Source organism: Ctenopharyngodon idella, chromosome 3 (genome assembly GCF_019924925.1).
Source record: "Ctenopharyngodon idella isolate HZGC_01 chromosome 3, HZGC01, whole genome shotgun sequence".
NCBI classification, from domain to species: domain Eukaryota; kingdom Metazoa; phylum Chordata; class Actinopteri; order Cypriniformes; family Xenocyprididae; genus Ctenopharyngodon; species Ctenopharyngodon idella.
Window position 1 is genome coordinate 23,828,610 of NC_067222.1, and position 16,521 is coordinate 23,845,130.

At 36.7% G+C, this 16,521-nt stretch overlaps 1 protein-coding gene across 1 annotated transcript; it reads left to right on the plus strand.

Moving 5' to 3' along the window:
- Positions 1-178: 178 nt before the first annotated feature.
- fam117aa (family with sequence similarity 117 member Aa) lies at positions 179-16,325 on the plus strand. The gene is made up of 8 exons (XM_051886724.1): positions 179-679; positions 3,839-3,987; positions 9,191-9,286; positions 10,908-11,027; positions 11,796-11,912; positions 11,994-12,120; positions 12,394-12,547; positions 14,410-16,325. Exons 1-8 carry the CDS (start codon positions 562-564, stop codon positions 14,675-14,677), a joined length of 1,149 nt encoding a protein of 382 aa, XP_051742684.1. The 5' UTR covers positions 179-561; the 3' UTR covers positions 14,678-16,325.
- Positions 16,326-16,521: the final 196 nt, after the last annotated feature.

Genomic DNA, 16,521 nt, shown 5'->3' on the forward strand with positions numbered 1-16,521 from the left:
GGTAGAACTCTGGAAAGTATGAATTTTAATGAAGTAGGCGGGGAGAGTCGACTTTGAGACCCACCCATAATAGATCGATGCTGCCAACGACCAATAAGGTGTGAGTAGTATTTTTCAGCAGCCAATCAAAGTGGAAACATGTGTTTAGACGCTGTGCAGTGCTCTGAATCCGACACGAGCGTGTAGGTTGGCTGTTGTCAGATTTTGCACTGAAGAATTGGCAGCAGCCCATACAATGTAGTCCTACTCCTCAACTATAAGTTTACTAGGCCAAGTGGAATAAACCATTTAGGACGGTGCATAAAAGTTTGTTTTTTCACACAGAGAAAAAAACGTCTTTTGTTGAAGTAATTAGTTTAGAAAACCTTAACTATCATCACAAAAGAAAGTAGCTGACTAGCTAGCGAGTGTGCTAAATCAAAATATTTACATAAAAACTATTTTTTGACGGCTAAGTTGGACGAAAATCTTTGCTGGAGTATCAGCTTTAGGTAAACGCTGGAGTTTGCGAGTTTCGTGAACTTTTTAAAGACTTTTTAAAGCACAAAAGCGACTGTGGGAATGTCGTGTCGGAGTGGAGTGGCCCGGGTGGGTAATCAAGGACTGCAGCCCCTCCGAGCCACGGTCCCGTTTCAGCTGCAGAACCGAACAGCACCGCGCTGCAAAGACAACAAAACAGGTAAAAACCACAAGAAACACACAAAAGCGATTTATAAATCCATCCTGTTTATTTAGTAATATGCTCAACTGTCCTATCCACTCTCACTCAGCTCCTTTGGTAGGTATAATAATAATACAAATAATGATGATAACCATAATAATGTGAATGGATAATCTGCAGAGGTTCTGGAGTTTAGTTGCTCTCATGGCTTCAGTCCAACAGTGTTCAAGAAGTTTCCCAGTGCACTGAACGACCCCCACCTTATTCCATGTTTTGTGGCCAAGATGGTCACAAAGCACGGCATGGGATTGAATAAACAAAGCAGGTCTGTCGTATCAAGACACTTTTGATCTCTGTTTTGGATGTTATTGTTTGCCAGCAATATTTTATGAACTCTCATCACTGTTTTGGCATGTTCAGCACATAAACAAGTGTGTGTGTGTGTGTGTCCAGTACTCAGGAGGTCTGTTTTTCTTCACCTTAAATATCTGTAGTCGGCATGAGGAAAAACAAATTACAACTGTCACATTCCTGTGATCTGCTGTTACACACCAGCATGTCAAATTTGGAAACTGTTCTTGCATTGTTTTGTGTTGCTCAAGAATTTTATTAAAATGAACTATTTTAATTGTAGCTTTAGTATAAAATATCGGGGTCTTCAAACTTTTTCAAGCCCTCTTGGTGGTAGTTTTAGATAAGTAGTTTAGCAACAATTGTTAGACCAATGTTGAAGGGTTTTATATGATTGGCATAACTGCTATGTTGAACAATAGGTCTATGTTTTTAGTAAACTTTGGTCTTAGTGTGACATTTTTCGTAGGTGTCAGGCTGTCTCAGGTATTTTACATCAACATTTCATCAACTAGGTGAGAATTCTTTGAAAGTCTTGTCTTTAGTTTTAGGACAATGTGTGAATCACAAAGAGTCTTTGATTCTGAGTGCAACTAGATCTTCACAATGCACAAGGCTGGTGGAGAGGAGTAGGTCTTCCACACAACAATCTACAGACAGAGATAGAATGATCAAAATAACTGTTTTTGTTATGATTTACCAAGGCGGTAAACAGCAAATCCCTCTGGTCTCTTAGCATTTGTGCTCCTGCTTATTGAGTCACGTGCACTAGCCCACGCAGAACGAGGAGAAAGCTCCACAGAACTGGAACACCAGTCATTCAAGAAGTTCTACACACCCCCTCCTCACAGCTTGCGTGTTCATTAAATGTTAAGACTCACTGGTATTGCTTTCAGCTACCAATATGAGTATAGTATTCTCAGCTTGAAGTCCTTTTGTGCAAAATTCAGCAGTTTTTCCCAAAAAATTAATGCTGAATAATCGTCTTGGTCTATTCTCATGTGTAATCTGTTTATTAAAGGACATAAACGTGTTCTTAAGCTTATTTAACCATCACTGAATTTAGCACAATATCATAACATGTGTTTTTATGCTTTGGGTACACAAAGGAGCACAAGCAGTGGCCAGAGGTTGTGTTTATATCGTTATTATGTTCGCTGTAAATTTAGTCCATGTGCCAGTATGTGTATTTTTATATCCTTCCCACTGTGCTTGTAGGAGAAGGATATGATTTTGAACTATGCAGCTCATTGGCAGTGTTCATCAGAACTGTGAAGCATACATTTTTGCAAATTAAGTACATTGTTACCTCATTCTCATTACCGCAATGCAAAAAAACAAAAACAAAAAAAACAAAGATTTATATTTGAAGTATTTATACATTACGTTGATTAAAAATGTAATGCATTACATCCAGATACATAAATAAATATCTTCATGGAACATGATCTTTACTTAATATTCTAATGATTTTGACCCATACAATGTATTGTTGGCTATTGCTACAAATATACCCATGCAACTTATGACTGGTTTTGTGGTCCAGGGTCACACACACACACACACATTATATATATATATATATATATATATAATATATCTCAGTATTATATTACTATTTCTTGCATTACAGTCAAGTGAGAATCAAGTGGAAATGTGCTTAATATGCAAAAAGTCTTAATTTGCCAAAAAAGAGGGTTCGTTTTATTTATGCAAAAATATATTCCCGTGAGATTCACTTATATGTATATTCTTGCTCAATATCAGACTAACCATACATATACCTCAAACCTTACAATGTCACAATCTTTTGCACAGTCATCCGACCTGCTTGATACCACACCCTCAAACTCAGTGACAAAATACACTTGTACTAGACAAGTCTGCCTTGTTTAACACCCATGAGTAAACTTCCACCATCAAAAGTCTCCCAAACCCACTCCAAAGACCCCAGGGGCTGGGAGGAGGTGAATGGTTTAAGGAAGGACCTGACAAGGTCGGAGATCAGGTGTACCATTATTAGTTTCTATGACATGATCAATGCACAGAAGAAAATGATCTCGTGTACATGTGAATATGATCCTCTGGAGTATTTTGGGCAAGAGCCTAATAACAACCTTGTCTACAGCGTGTTGATGAAGCAAGCACCAGGATGTTCAGCATCCGTTACAACAACAGCGTCTATTTATAATGAGTCTTTCGTGCTTGGAATGTGTCTCACTGTGATTTACAAGTGGCTGAAAGTGCCAACTCATGGGAAAAAATGTGAAAGGAATGATTATTACACACAAACAAACATCGTCAGAGACACATTTAATGTCAGAGCTGTGGCACAGCTGTTAGCGCATGTGCTCATGGGGACGCCTGATCTCATTCGCTTTCCTTTCTGGCTATGTATGGTCATTCAGGCTTTAGTAATTCAGTTTTTCTGTTAAAATGTAATACCTTTTGTCAGTTCAGTCAGCTGAATTTAAAATGAGTAGACTATCTCATTCATCACACTGTTTTTGTGACATTTTCAGACTTTTTGCGTGTCACTTTTTAATGCAAATTAGGCACATTTCCCACCTGAAATGCAAATAAGATATTATATTATTTAAATTTGGAGTATTTATACATTTAATTATTTATTTATTTTTTTAAATTTTCACACTACAAATGGAGGGTCAATCTGAGCAAGCTGCATTGTGTGAGATATAATTCCATGCTATTTTTTTTTTTTTTTTTTTTTTTAAATTGTTGAATTCCATTCATTTAAACAACAACAACAAAAATATCTTACAATTTTCATTCTCTCCCTCTGTGTCCCCTGTCCTGTCTCTGTAGCCGAGTGCAAGACAAAGGGCCGCCCGCCGAAGCCAACCTTACGACGCACCTTGTCTCTGGACACTTTGGTGGGACCGTACCTGCAGGGCAACTGGCCTAGAGATCCAGAGTGTCAGCCCGTTACCTGCGTCAATGACAAGGCCACACAGGTGACAACCTCTGGTGTAATCTTTCCCACACAAACAGTTAAATTTTCAGGATTGGGAGGACTATTCCTTTAACACAGTCTGTGATATTAATAGCAAACAAAGGAGGTCCTGTCTGACCATATGGAGTTAAGTCTTTAATACTCAGTGGGGAGTAAAACAAACCGTTGTTTTGATCTTCCCTGTGTAAGACACGTACGGAATTATGCACAGTTGTTTTAACACTTGTGTTGTTTGCAAAGTATATTCCTTAAATTGCTGCGGGACTGCGTGTTTGTCTAAGAAAGCTGAAGTCAAGCGGTTGCTAATGAAAGATCTTGGCTTTGGGGAGAAAGAGTTTTGGCTGGTAATGGAAGGAGTTTAGGAAAACCCAACTGGGAACGGCAGCCATATTGTTTTTTCCAAATGGGTTCCATATGGGTTCCTGGAGCACTGCTCCAATATGCCTGCTGGGGTTGGACGTATTCAGTCAAACACAAAAGGTGAAAGTCTCTTTGCTGGGGCTGTTCATTTTGATTTTATGTGGTTACCGTTTGATTCTGATTTGATTAATTGTGAATTGTTTAGATTCATTTGGAAACACTCTAACCATCAAAAGTTTGGGGTCAGTAAGATTTGTTTTTTAAAGAAATTAATACCTTTATTCAGCACTGACACATTAAGTTGACCAAAAGTGACAGTAACAACTTTTATAATGGTACTTTAAAAGCTGTTTATTTTAACTTTTCTATTCATCTCAGAATCTTTAATGCAGCACAACTACATAAGAAATGTTTCTTGAGCACCAAATCATCATATTAGAATGATTTCTGAAGGATCATGTGACACTGAAGACTGGAGTAATGATGCTGAAAATTCAGCTAGAAATAAATCATATTTTAAAATATATCAAATTGAAAAGAGCTTTTTTAAATTGTAATAATATTTCACAATATTACTGTTTTTACTGTATTTGTACTTCTTTTAACTTAAAACTTCTGAACGTTAGTGTATTTTAGTTATAATTCCATTTTTCTTACATATGAAAGAAATTCTCTCTGTGTTAATGCTGTAAAGTACAGTGAATTAGGGCTGCACGATAATGGTTAAACTGATAATAACGATTATTTTGCTCAAATTATAATCACAATTATTAATCATGATTATTGCCATTTGAGGAATTTCATTAGCATGCATGGTTTCATTCATAAGGATGGTTTATTTGACCTCTAATAGTTTCTTGATTTATTATATTTAGACGAATTTTATAAATCATATAAATTAAAACAATCTCTACATTATGAACACTGGTAAAACAAGAAGCTTCTATCAATAGATAAAAATTCCTAATTATTAGTTCCAATAGAGTTCATGGCTGAGAAGGTTTGATCGCAGATTTAGTGGCAGCAAACAGAACAAGCGGCCGCTTGAACGAACACATACTGGCTGAACACTTTCATTTGAGCAGAATATTGCAATGGAGATCAAACTCCAACATACATGTTTGCTGGAGTTTTCAGATCATCATTGCATTTTGTCAATGGAGAGAGAGCATGTGCCACATGGTTGCCAGTTTGGGAAGAATAAGTAAAACACTGGGCAGAAAAATTTATCTATTTAAGAGAAAAGCTCAGATTGGGTTATTTAAACTCATGAAAGCTTGTCGAGGCTTGTGTTACCAATGCAAATGTCGAATAGAAAAAAAAAACACTTTCAGGATGAACAACCTGTGGGCAAATATCATGATGATTATGATTAATTAATCGTGAGAAGCAATAATCGCGATTATTTTTTTTTTTTAAAGAACTGGCTCATTTGTTTTTGGAACTGCATAGCAACACCCCTGCCACCATACTACAAAGATTTAGAAATGTACTTTTATTTCTATGACTAGAGATGTGTAGGTGTAACATTTTACATCAGACCACCTTGTTGCTTTGCTGTTTTCTGAGGGCAGTGTCTGTTTGGATGGTCGTCGCTTCCTTATAGATGCTGCATCCAGGCCGACTGTGTCTCTCAGCGGGAGATCTGCTGTGCTTGCACTGATAACCGGTCATCCAAAAAAAGGTTTTGTTTAACGTGACCTTCATAGTGACCGTCCCCCTCAACCCCTGCCACACACACACAATGCACAAGCAGAGAACCCCCATTCACACACTACTTTCATATATTCACTTTGCCATCATTGAAAAACAAAACTTTTTAGTGGATATTCAACCGTTATAAATTGTACAGTCTTAAAGGGATAGTTAACCCAAAAATGAAAATTATCCCTTGATTTACGTACTCTCAAGCAATTTTAGGTGTATATGACTATATTCTTTCAGACGAACACAGTCGGAGATATATTTAGAAATATCCTGCCTCTTCCAAGCTTTATAATGGTATTGAATGGAGCGCTGTGTTTGGAAGCCCAAAAAATTGCATCCATCCATAATAAAAGTCATCCATACAGCTCCAGGGGCCAGTTGTTCAAAAAGTTTAATCTGGATCAGAATTATCTTGATTTGGAAATCCCATGTTTTGCTATCCAGGATCATGTAATCCATCTTACTTTTGTGCTGGTTTTTCAAAAAAAAAATTGGATTGGATCACCCTGATCCAGATACACACTTTTCAGATTACCAAATCTGGATTACTAGTGCTCTACGGAGCCCCTAAAGGGACATGGTGATAGAAAGAATATGAGATGGGGTGGGGAGAATTTCAATGCTTTTGCATTCTCTCAGAAAAGGTTTGCGTAGTGTTCACCTGAAAAACTTTGCATTCACGTGCAAAGAACTTTTGACTGGTTCGTCTCTTATGATTGTGCCAATGTAGTTTACAAACAGTGATTTAAAAAAAAAAAAAAAAAAAAACTCTTTAAATGAAATATAATATTTTTGTTTGATATGTACAGCTGTTTGGGGATTATTTTATTGCACCAAAATCTATTTTTTACTTTACAGTAGGCTACTGAATAGATAAAGTTATAAATTATAAGTAGACATTATAATATTTAACAGTTAAACTAATCAAGAGCAAAATAAAAAATGTGTGTAAGTATATTACATGATAAAAATGTTATTTTTTTACTAGTTTTGAGGGTTTATTACATTTTTGTTCCTGAAATCCACCCTTCTGATGGGATCAGTATAATCCAGATTTTTTTGGATCAAAGATATCCCAATCTTACTAAAAAGTTTTGAACACAAACTGATGATTTTATCCAGATCAAAACCAAGATTGGATTTTGCGATCTAATCTGATTTCAGAATGCTTTTTTCCTTCTGAACAACCCATTTTCAAGATTTGATCCAATTCGATAGCCGAAATCCAATCAGATTACTTTTGAACAACTGGCCCCTGGGGCTTAATAAAGGCCTTCTGAAGTGAAGCGATGGGTTTTTGAAAGAAAAATATCCATATTGACAACTTTATTAACTATAATAACTAGCTTCCGGCAGATGTCCGTATGCATCGATTTGCGGTGGAAGAGTAACCCCTGACCCGACGCATGACGTAATGATGAACTCAGAAGCGCAGAAGATAGAGCGAAACAAAACACCGCTCACAAATTAGAAGTCTAAAATTAGATTTTTTTAAAAGAGAAGTGTCTGAGGATTTCAATATAAGAGAAGAGGAGCTTTAGTTTGTTGCCCAGCCCTATTTGTTTAAACCGCGAGAGGCGTCAAAGCTTACGATACTCCAACGTCATACATCAGGTCAGAGGTTACTGTTCTGCCATTACTCGATGCGTACAGCCGTTTGCCGGAAGCTAGTTATTATATTATATAAAGTTTTAAATATGGATATTTTTCTTTCAAAAACCCATTGCTTCGCTTCAGAAGGCTTCTATTAACTCCCTGGAGCTGTATGGATTACTTTCATGATGGATGGATGCAGTTTTTTGGGCTTTCAAATACAGCACAACATTCACTACTATTATAAAGCTTGGAAGAGCCAGGATATTTTTAAATATATCTCTGATTGTGTTCGTCTGAAAGAATATAGTCATATATTATATACCTAGGATGGCTTGAGGGTGAGTAAATCATGGGATAATTTTCATTTTTGGGTGAACTATCCCTTTAAAACAGTCTCGACTCTGCCCAACCCCCCATTTGAACGGCCGTCCTATCCACTTGAGTGCAGATGGGGACTTCTGAAACTTTAGCCAGCATCTAGCATGCTGCGCATACAGACCCTCGAACTGAATGTCCGTTTATAGGCCTAATCCCACGGCAGCCTGATGTGGGCGGGCGGGCAAGCGGGTGTCCAGGCAGAAAAGAATCAGGGCTGAATTTAAATTTAAATCGAGTCGCATCCCTGCCCCCACTCAGCCATGTGAAACCTCCAGCCACTGAGCGGACGCGCTTAGTCCTGATCTCGCACCCTGGGGGCCGGAGGTGATGACATGTTTTAATATGGCTTATTCCAACTGCGTGTTGTTACATTAGCATACCAACTGCACAAGATATTTGTGACAGAGACAGGAAGAGAGGAACAGAGACATAGGAGGAGGACCCTTTTTGGGTTACGATAAGCTCTGAGATGGAGTTAAGTGATTGGGTCACTTGGAGAAAAATCGTTCAGTGTTCTGCGATATAGTGTGCAAGTGTGCACTAGGTGGGCTCTCATTTCTTTCCAGAGTCAGCTCAGCGGGATATCATGACGGTATGCACGCGTCTGTCTGTATGAGTGCACTTGGGTACAAACTCTTTTGGGTTTTTTTCTTCCACATCTATGAAATGTGGTGCAGCGGAGTCGGTGGTTTCTTATCATGCACGTCTCCGCACAGCTGTGTGTGTTGGGCGTATATGTGTGTTCCAGGTGTGTCACACATTCTGTCCAGTATTCAAATAGGCTTAGTGAGGCGCGGAAGCAGCTTTCAGTTCCATCTGTGAAATACAGAAAAACATGTCAACACTTGGCGAAAGGTGCGCACCACTCTCTGGAACGGATGCTTTCGCTCGAACTGGTGCATGAAAGAACAGCATCGCTTTGCATTGTGTTCGTCTCCTTTAAAGGGGGGTGTGTTATAAGCTGTCTTGTGTTCAGTGGAAAGGTCTGGATTACTTTATGCAAAGTAGGAGGGTGTTTGGGATAGTTTTGATTATCATGAATGAGCTGAAGCTTTGATGTCTCGCTGAGAAACCATTGTGGGTGTGAGCAATTGAAAATCAGTCACTTTAAAATAAAGACACTGTGGAAGTCAAATAAATGCTTACTTTTTGTCTTTTCTTAGACTCCCAGTTCCTGGATAGAGGAGACACGGGGGCGGAGAGGAGGCGGCGGTCACAAGCGCTCAGCGTCATGGGGCAGCGCTGAACACCTCCGAGAGGTGAGTATTTGATGTTAGGTGGAAAATGTCGTTTGCTATTTGAGACAAAAAGTAGTCTCAAATACCAAAAAAACTTAAGTAGAACTGTCGATTGACCTGTATTCAAATCTCAGGATGATTTTTATTTCTTATTTAAAACAGTATAATTGTTTAAATCTATTCATTCCAAGGATTCGCAGCTGGGATATACTGTAAAATTTGCCCTTCCAGTCTCTATAAAATGATTTTAAAAAAATCCTTGTACAGTAATTTCAAATAACTGTTTAAAAAGGTAGATAGATAACAAAAAAAATAATATATACATAACATTATATTATAAATAACAAGAACATAATTAAAAGATATGAAGTACCATTCTATTTGTATCCAAATATTGGCATTATGACATGAGTATATAATATTTTAAAAGTTTAAAATTCAATTCTCATCAAAAAAAACTATTGTAATAAACACACTACTCTTCAAAAGGCTGGCGTTGGTAAGATTTTTGTAAAATGTTTTTGAAAGAAGTCTCTTATGCTCACCAAGGCTGCATTTATTTATTTTTATTTAAAGTAACTGGGTTTCTATTTTAATATACTTTAAAATGTAATTTATTCCTGTGATGGTAAAGCTGAATTTTCAGCTTCATTACTCCAGTCTTCAGTGTCACATGATCCTTCTGAAATCATTCTAATATGATGATTTGCTGCTCAAGAAACATTTATTATTATTATTATAAATTTTGAAAACCTTTGTGCTGCTTAATATTTTTGTGGATCATTTTTTTCAAGGATTCTTAATGAATAGAAAGGAACAGAATTTATTTTAAAATCAAAATTATTTGCATTTATTAGAAATCTTTTGTAGCTCTAATCTGCTAAATGTGACTATAAGACATGAAGATATTAAGATATTATAAACATTAATATGATTTTCTGTAAAGCTGCTTTTGAACCATGTTTATTGTGAAAAGTGGTATACAAATAAATTTGACTTGACATTTTTTTCATAAATGTATTTTACTGTCACTTTTGATCAATTGAATAAATGCATCTTTAAATAAAAGTATTCATTTCTTTCAGGAAAAAAAAAAATCATACTGACTCCAAACTTTCGAATGGTAGTAGTGTACCGCTATGTTATATATATATATATATATATATATATATATATATATATATATAATATATATTTAAATTGCTGTTAAAAGATTTTGGTCATGCCGCCCACATCAAGTTCACTATTACTGAGAAAAATAACAGGAACTACTTGACAATGGACAATGGATGATAATAATGACTTAGAAACTTTAATGATCTTTGAATAGACAAAATAACAAGCACTAACAACCCAATTATAAAATATTATTATTTAGACGTATTATTCAAATTAGTCCGAGCCACTTAATACCACCCATTTTCAGGAACCATTTTGTGCTAATTGTAATTCTAGCCTCTTATTTTACTTCTGTTGTATTTGACTTCTTTTTACAAGTATATCCACAGAGAATCCCCTACTTTTGAACAGAATTAAATATAACCTTTACTATAGGCCAATATAAAGGTCATAGCAGTTAGGTTTCCCCTCTCTTCTGCACGTTATACGTTTATATCTGATACATCATGTTTCTCACCTTCAGGTTGCTAAACTTCGACAATCCTTACAAAAACGCTCCAGACATGCACCTCCTGCCATGGACTGTGACCACACGCAACAACACATACACAACAGCCAAACGCACACACCTGGAAGTACACAGGTAAACATGAATGTACATACAAACCTGAACAATTTCAGAATGTATCTTGTCCAGCTTGTTTACAGTAGTGACATCAACAGAGCAGTTAAGGGCAATTATAAAGGTTGTGCTTGTTTATGAGCTGAGCCTCTCAAATGGGCCCACATCTCACTAGCAACAGAGATTTAAAAACAGAGCAGCTTTACTTAGATGGTGTCAGTGAGCTACAGCCATTGATATGGCAAACACACACACACGCACACACATTATGTAGCAGTCGCTCTCTTTGTACTCTAGTAGATTTAAATAGAGGTGAGAATATGCACAAATCTGTTAGCATTATATGCATGTTTATTATATTACATATACATGCAGGTTAATCTTATGTGTTCAGGTCACATTTAACTGCAAAACCAAAAGATCGATTGATCTAATTGCATATGTAATAAATTGCATTTTCAAATGTATTCAAACTGAAAAGTTATTTTTAAACCGTTATAAATATTTCACAATTTTGCTGTTTTTGCTGTATGTTGGATCAAATAAATATACACACACACATATAGAAGTAATGAGAAAAGGGGGTAAATGTGATTACTTGTCATGAAAATATTGTCCTAGTGGAAAAATCTTAGTAGTCTTTTTGTTTTGTTCATGCAAAATGTATTTATTTTTAATTCTTAATTTTGGGATGAAATAAGACCAGACATTTTCCACGATCCCCAACACATATTAAAATTTGTAACTTTTCTTATTTTCATGTGAATGTGTGTGCATGTGTGTATACAGACGATGCCTCTCATTCCACTGAGCCGATTGGCCCCCAGACTGAGACGCAGTGTGGAAGGACTGAACCTGGAGCTGGAGGGAGTCTTTGTGTCTGAAACAGCAAAGGAACAGCACAAAGTCAGTGTGTGTTTGTATGTACGTGTGTTTCTGACCTACAATTTCAGCTCAAAATCATCTGTAACCACTGTGCATTTTTAGATTCTCGATGTACCAGATGGTCACAGAGCCCCCGTCCCAGCTCTGAGGTACAGCAGCGCTTCACAGAGTGACCCTTCTCCTGCCCAGCTGTCCCCCTCACACTCTCCCTGCACCATCACAGACGCCGGTCAGTCACTCTCATTGGTTGATTCAACAAGCGATGTGTCCAGTAGTAATAGTATATATTATATCCAAAAATATAGGTCTACTTTTGGCATTTTAATGTTCCATGCGTGTTCATAGACTAACAATTTAAAAAATAGCACAAACTGAACTTGTTCTTAGGGATGTCATTCATATTTTATCAACACATGGCAGTAAGTCTGTGTGAAATTGTTAATTGTGTAATATATGTTTGGCTGATGATTCTCTTAATTGGTCAATGTGTGTTTGTGTTTAGATATGGTTGTATGCGGACCGCTCTGTCCACCTTCCTCTCCTCCTCTATGTATGTCTGAGCCGCCATCCTCATCTCCTCGTCCAAACAAAACGTACGTCTTCCAGAGAGAACCTCCGGAGGGCTGCGAGAGAGTACGTGTGTCTGAAGAGGCCATGTAAGTTCAGCGCAAACACAAACCGCTCTGGTTTGTGTTAAAAAAAAAAAAAAATTGAACTCATGAATATAGTATTATTAATAATATTAAGAAAATGATAAAAGTCTATTCAATATTCTTGTTTGCCACTAATTTAAATTACATTATCTTGATTTAGGGGCTCTTCTCAGCAAATATTTATAATCTGGAAAGATTATTAAATTAACATTCATTTAATCAGGGTCCCTGCGGGTCCTTAAAAAGTCTTAAATTCACTTGTATCAAATTTAAGGCCACAAAAGTTGTAAATATCTTAAAGGGTTAGTTCACCCAAAAATGAAAATTCTGTCATTTATTACTTACCCTTGTGTCGTTCCACATCTGTAAGACCTTCGTTCATCTTCAGAACACAAATTAAGATATTTTTGATGAAGTCTGAGAGGTTTCTGTCTCTTCATAGAGAGCCATAGCAACTACCACTCCAAGGTCCAGAAAGGTAGGAAAAAGACATCATTAAAGTACTCCATGTGACTCCAGTGGCTTAAACTCAATTTTATGAAACGACATGGTGCTTTGTTTGCGCAAAAAAACATTATTTTTCCACTTTATTTACAAAATAATATTATCCAAAGCGTGTTCACGCAACAATACCAGCTCTCGCGTGAACACAAAACGCATGCGTCGTGATGCTCTCTTGACACTCGCACATGTGTTGTGTTGACACGCAAATCTGAACACAACACGCACGCGTCTTGAAGCTCTCGTGAACACGCGTTGCAGATCAATATTTTTGTAAGTAAAGTGGTAAATTATGTTTTTTTTTTTTTTTTTTTTTTGTGCAAACAAAGCACTTGTGTCACTTCATAAAATTGAGTTTGGAGTACATGGAGTACTTTAATGATGTATTTTTCCTACCTTTCTGGACCTTGGAGTGGTAGTTGTGTTGACAGAAACCTCTCAGACTTCGTCAAAAATATCTTAATTTGTGTTCTTAAGATGAACGAAGGTCTTACGGGTGTGGAACGGCATGAGGGTGAGTAATTAATGACAGAAATTTCATTTTTGGGTGAACTAACCCTTTAAACTTTATTAGAAAAGTAATCATTTCAAGAGGTCTTTAGTTTGGGGACAGAAAAACATGAACAGCAATATGGCTTAATGTGATGGCAATGATTATGATTTAATTGCGAGCGCTGCATGTTTCAAAGTAAAAATGCGGCACTGTTGCACGTTCTACAGGCTCATGCTGTCAAAGCAGTTCAGTCAGTGAATACCTTGCATTTATTTCAAGCGATTGCTTATTGATCTACTGTTGGTGAATTAACAGCATTGTTTACCTTATGGTTTTTATATCATACCTGCAAACTCATCACATTTCTAAAGCATCTTCATATACTGAGGTTACCAGGGTTACCGCTATATTTCAGCTGTTCCATAAGCTCCACCTACTGTCACAGATCGAAACTGCATTTCATTCAGCCAGTGGATCGAAAAGAGGCAAATGTGCATTCTAAAAATCTAAACAATTAGATTATAATTTTGACTCATCCCTTTTCTTAAAAAAATTTTTAAAGGCTGAAATGTGAGGTTTATCATTTTATAAAACTTTTTGTTTTTGTCAAAACCTGTATTATTTGAACTGTAAAGTTGTTTAAATCATGTTATGGTTTAAATGTTACTATAGGTCTTGCTCTCCCCAGTCTGTACGATGTTCATTTTATTTGTGCAGGTCTTAAAAAAGGTCTTAAAAAGCCTTGCATTTGACTTTAAAAACTCTGAAAATTCCCTGTTAAGTTGCATATCATGCAGTTATTTTCATAAAATCAATCATTTGATCAATCGGTCCTAATATTAACTATTCTCAAAACATCAATTCTTTTCAGTCTTGCCTGTCACGGAAATGCCCCTCTTCAGCCTTCCTGTCCTGACCCTAACAAGGTGAATTTCACACCTCACGGTGGCTCCGCCTTCTGCCCTGTCAGTCTCCTCAAGCCCCTCCTCCCATCAATGGACCTGTTATTTCGTGGCCTGTCCGTTTCACCCGTCACTGGCTGTTTGGCTCAAAGTGCCGCCCCCTGCCAGACACCGGGACATGCTGTGGGTGGTTATTTGAGCGGCGCCCTCCCAGACCCTACCAGCACCTCTCTGTGAATGGGGGACATTCACGACAAAAAGAAAGAAAAACAAAAGAATGTTGTGCCTTTGTTCCTATCATCAGAGACTTTGGCATTAAAGTGCCTCAAAGAGAAGTAACTTTTCTACAAAACAGCGCATGCCATCCACCCGGTAAATGATTTGTTTTGATCGGCACAGAGATTAAAAAAATCACGATGGAAGAACAAAATGGAGAACTTTTCATCAACCAAAACTATGGTAGACTCTCCCCAACATGATTTGCCAGGGGACCTTTTGACCTGAGGACACCCACTTGGCACTTGTGATCATTTTGTTTCACATTATAGCATTTACCTATTGGTATGTTTCCTATAATTTCTATAAAAGTATATTGATGACTATTCATCATCTGTGTAAGAATATATTTTTAACACTGTCAGAACAGAAAATGGTCATTTAGAACATTCATTATCATATTTTGTCCATCAGACAGACTATCGAACATTTGTGTTTCAAGCCTGACCCACTCCATGACAGTTTTACAGAGCTGTGGATCAGTTTCTCAATTCAGTATTTAACAGACAACATGAAAGAGACACTCATAGTCCAGAGAGTCTCTCATCAGCTGTTCATTGTGGTGGCATTTCATCTTGACAACTGATGTTTTTGAATGCTGGGTTTGTTTTGAATACGCTCTAGCATTTCTATTTAGTAGTTAAGAATGTATGCATTTACACATGATTAAGATGAGATCTGAACTGTAGGTATTCAATGAATGCCAACAAATGTTCAGAGAGGGAGTAAAAGGGTGAATCTTACAAAGCTTGTCAAGAAAATGTCCCAGTCATATATTACCTCCAATCAAAAGAAAAGTTTTTTTTTTTTTTTTTTGCATTGTGTCATTTTTTTTAGGACAATTAAGCACATTTTTGTTACTGTATTAAAGTTTTAAAAACATACAAATATATATAAAATATATGTCCTAAATTATACTATATAATAAATACTATTTTTTTTGAGGTTGGATTGAAATATGATGGGGATATTTTCTTTATGCATTCTTTGAGATTCACCGAACCAGAGTAAATGTGTTTACAGTTGTAATTTAATGAGGGTAAGGCAGTGGCCATTATTGCTTGTTTATTCTGAGGTCTTCATGTATTGTGGGCCACCCACACTTACATCTTGATGTAAGAGAAGAATACCGGCAGGACCCCATCAAGGGTTTATTTTGCTACACGTGATTAGTGTGCTGTATGTTTTACTGAATTTCACTTCAGACTTGACTACTATGTTTTACCACGGTGGTCATATTGTTCAGTTCATTATACACACAACACTTTACACAAGACACAAGCAAATTTGCTTGCATTCAGGTTCAATATGTGCACATCACAAGGAATGAAACTGCCAGCAAATTATTGTTTGCCGACACTGCACTGTTATTATTATCCCATATTTTTACATGGATTGTGTCTTGGTGTCATCCATTGTTTTTTTTTAAAGTTCTCGCTTGTTACCTTGTTCTTTAAGGGTGCTGTTTTAATGACATTGTTCTCAGATTGTTATTGTTACTGTTATTTTGTTGGGTACAGTACACCAAAACTTTTTTTGTCCCATATATTGTAAATTGATGTTACTCAATTTTGGCTGCCATAAATGAGAGACAAGCTAAGAGAAATAAGAGTGTGTTTACTGTTTTGTATAGTTATGTATTCTTGAGCATAATTTTCACAATTATTACATTTATATGTTTACATTTAAATTAAATACCGTCTTGGAATTAGAATTCTAGTTAAATGATTGATATAATATTTGTATGAATGAGACGTACACGTGATGCTTGTAGACGAACTCGATGCCCCGCCCTCTTAAAGATT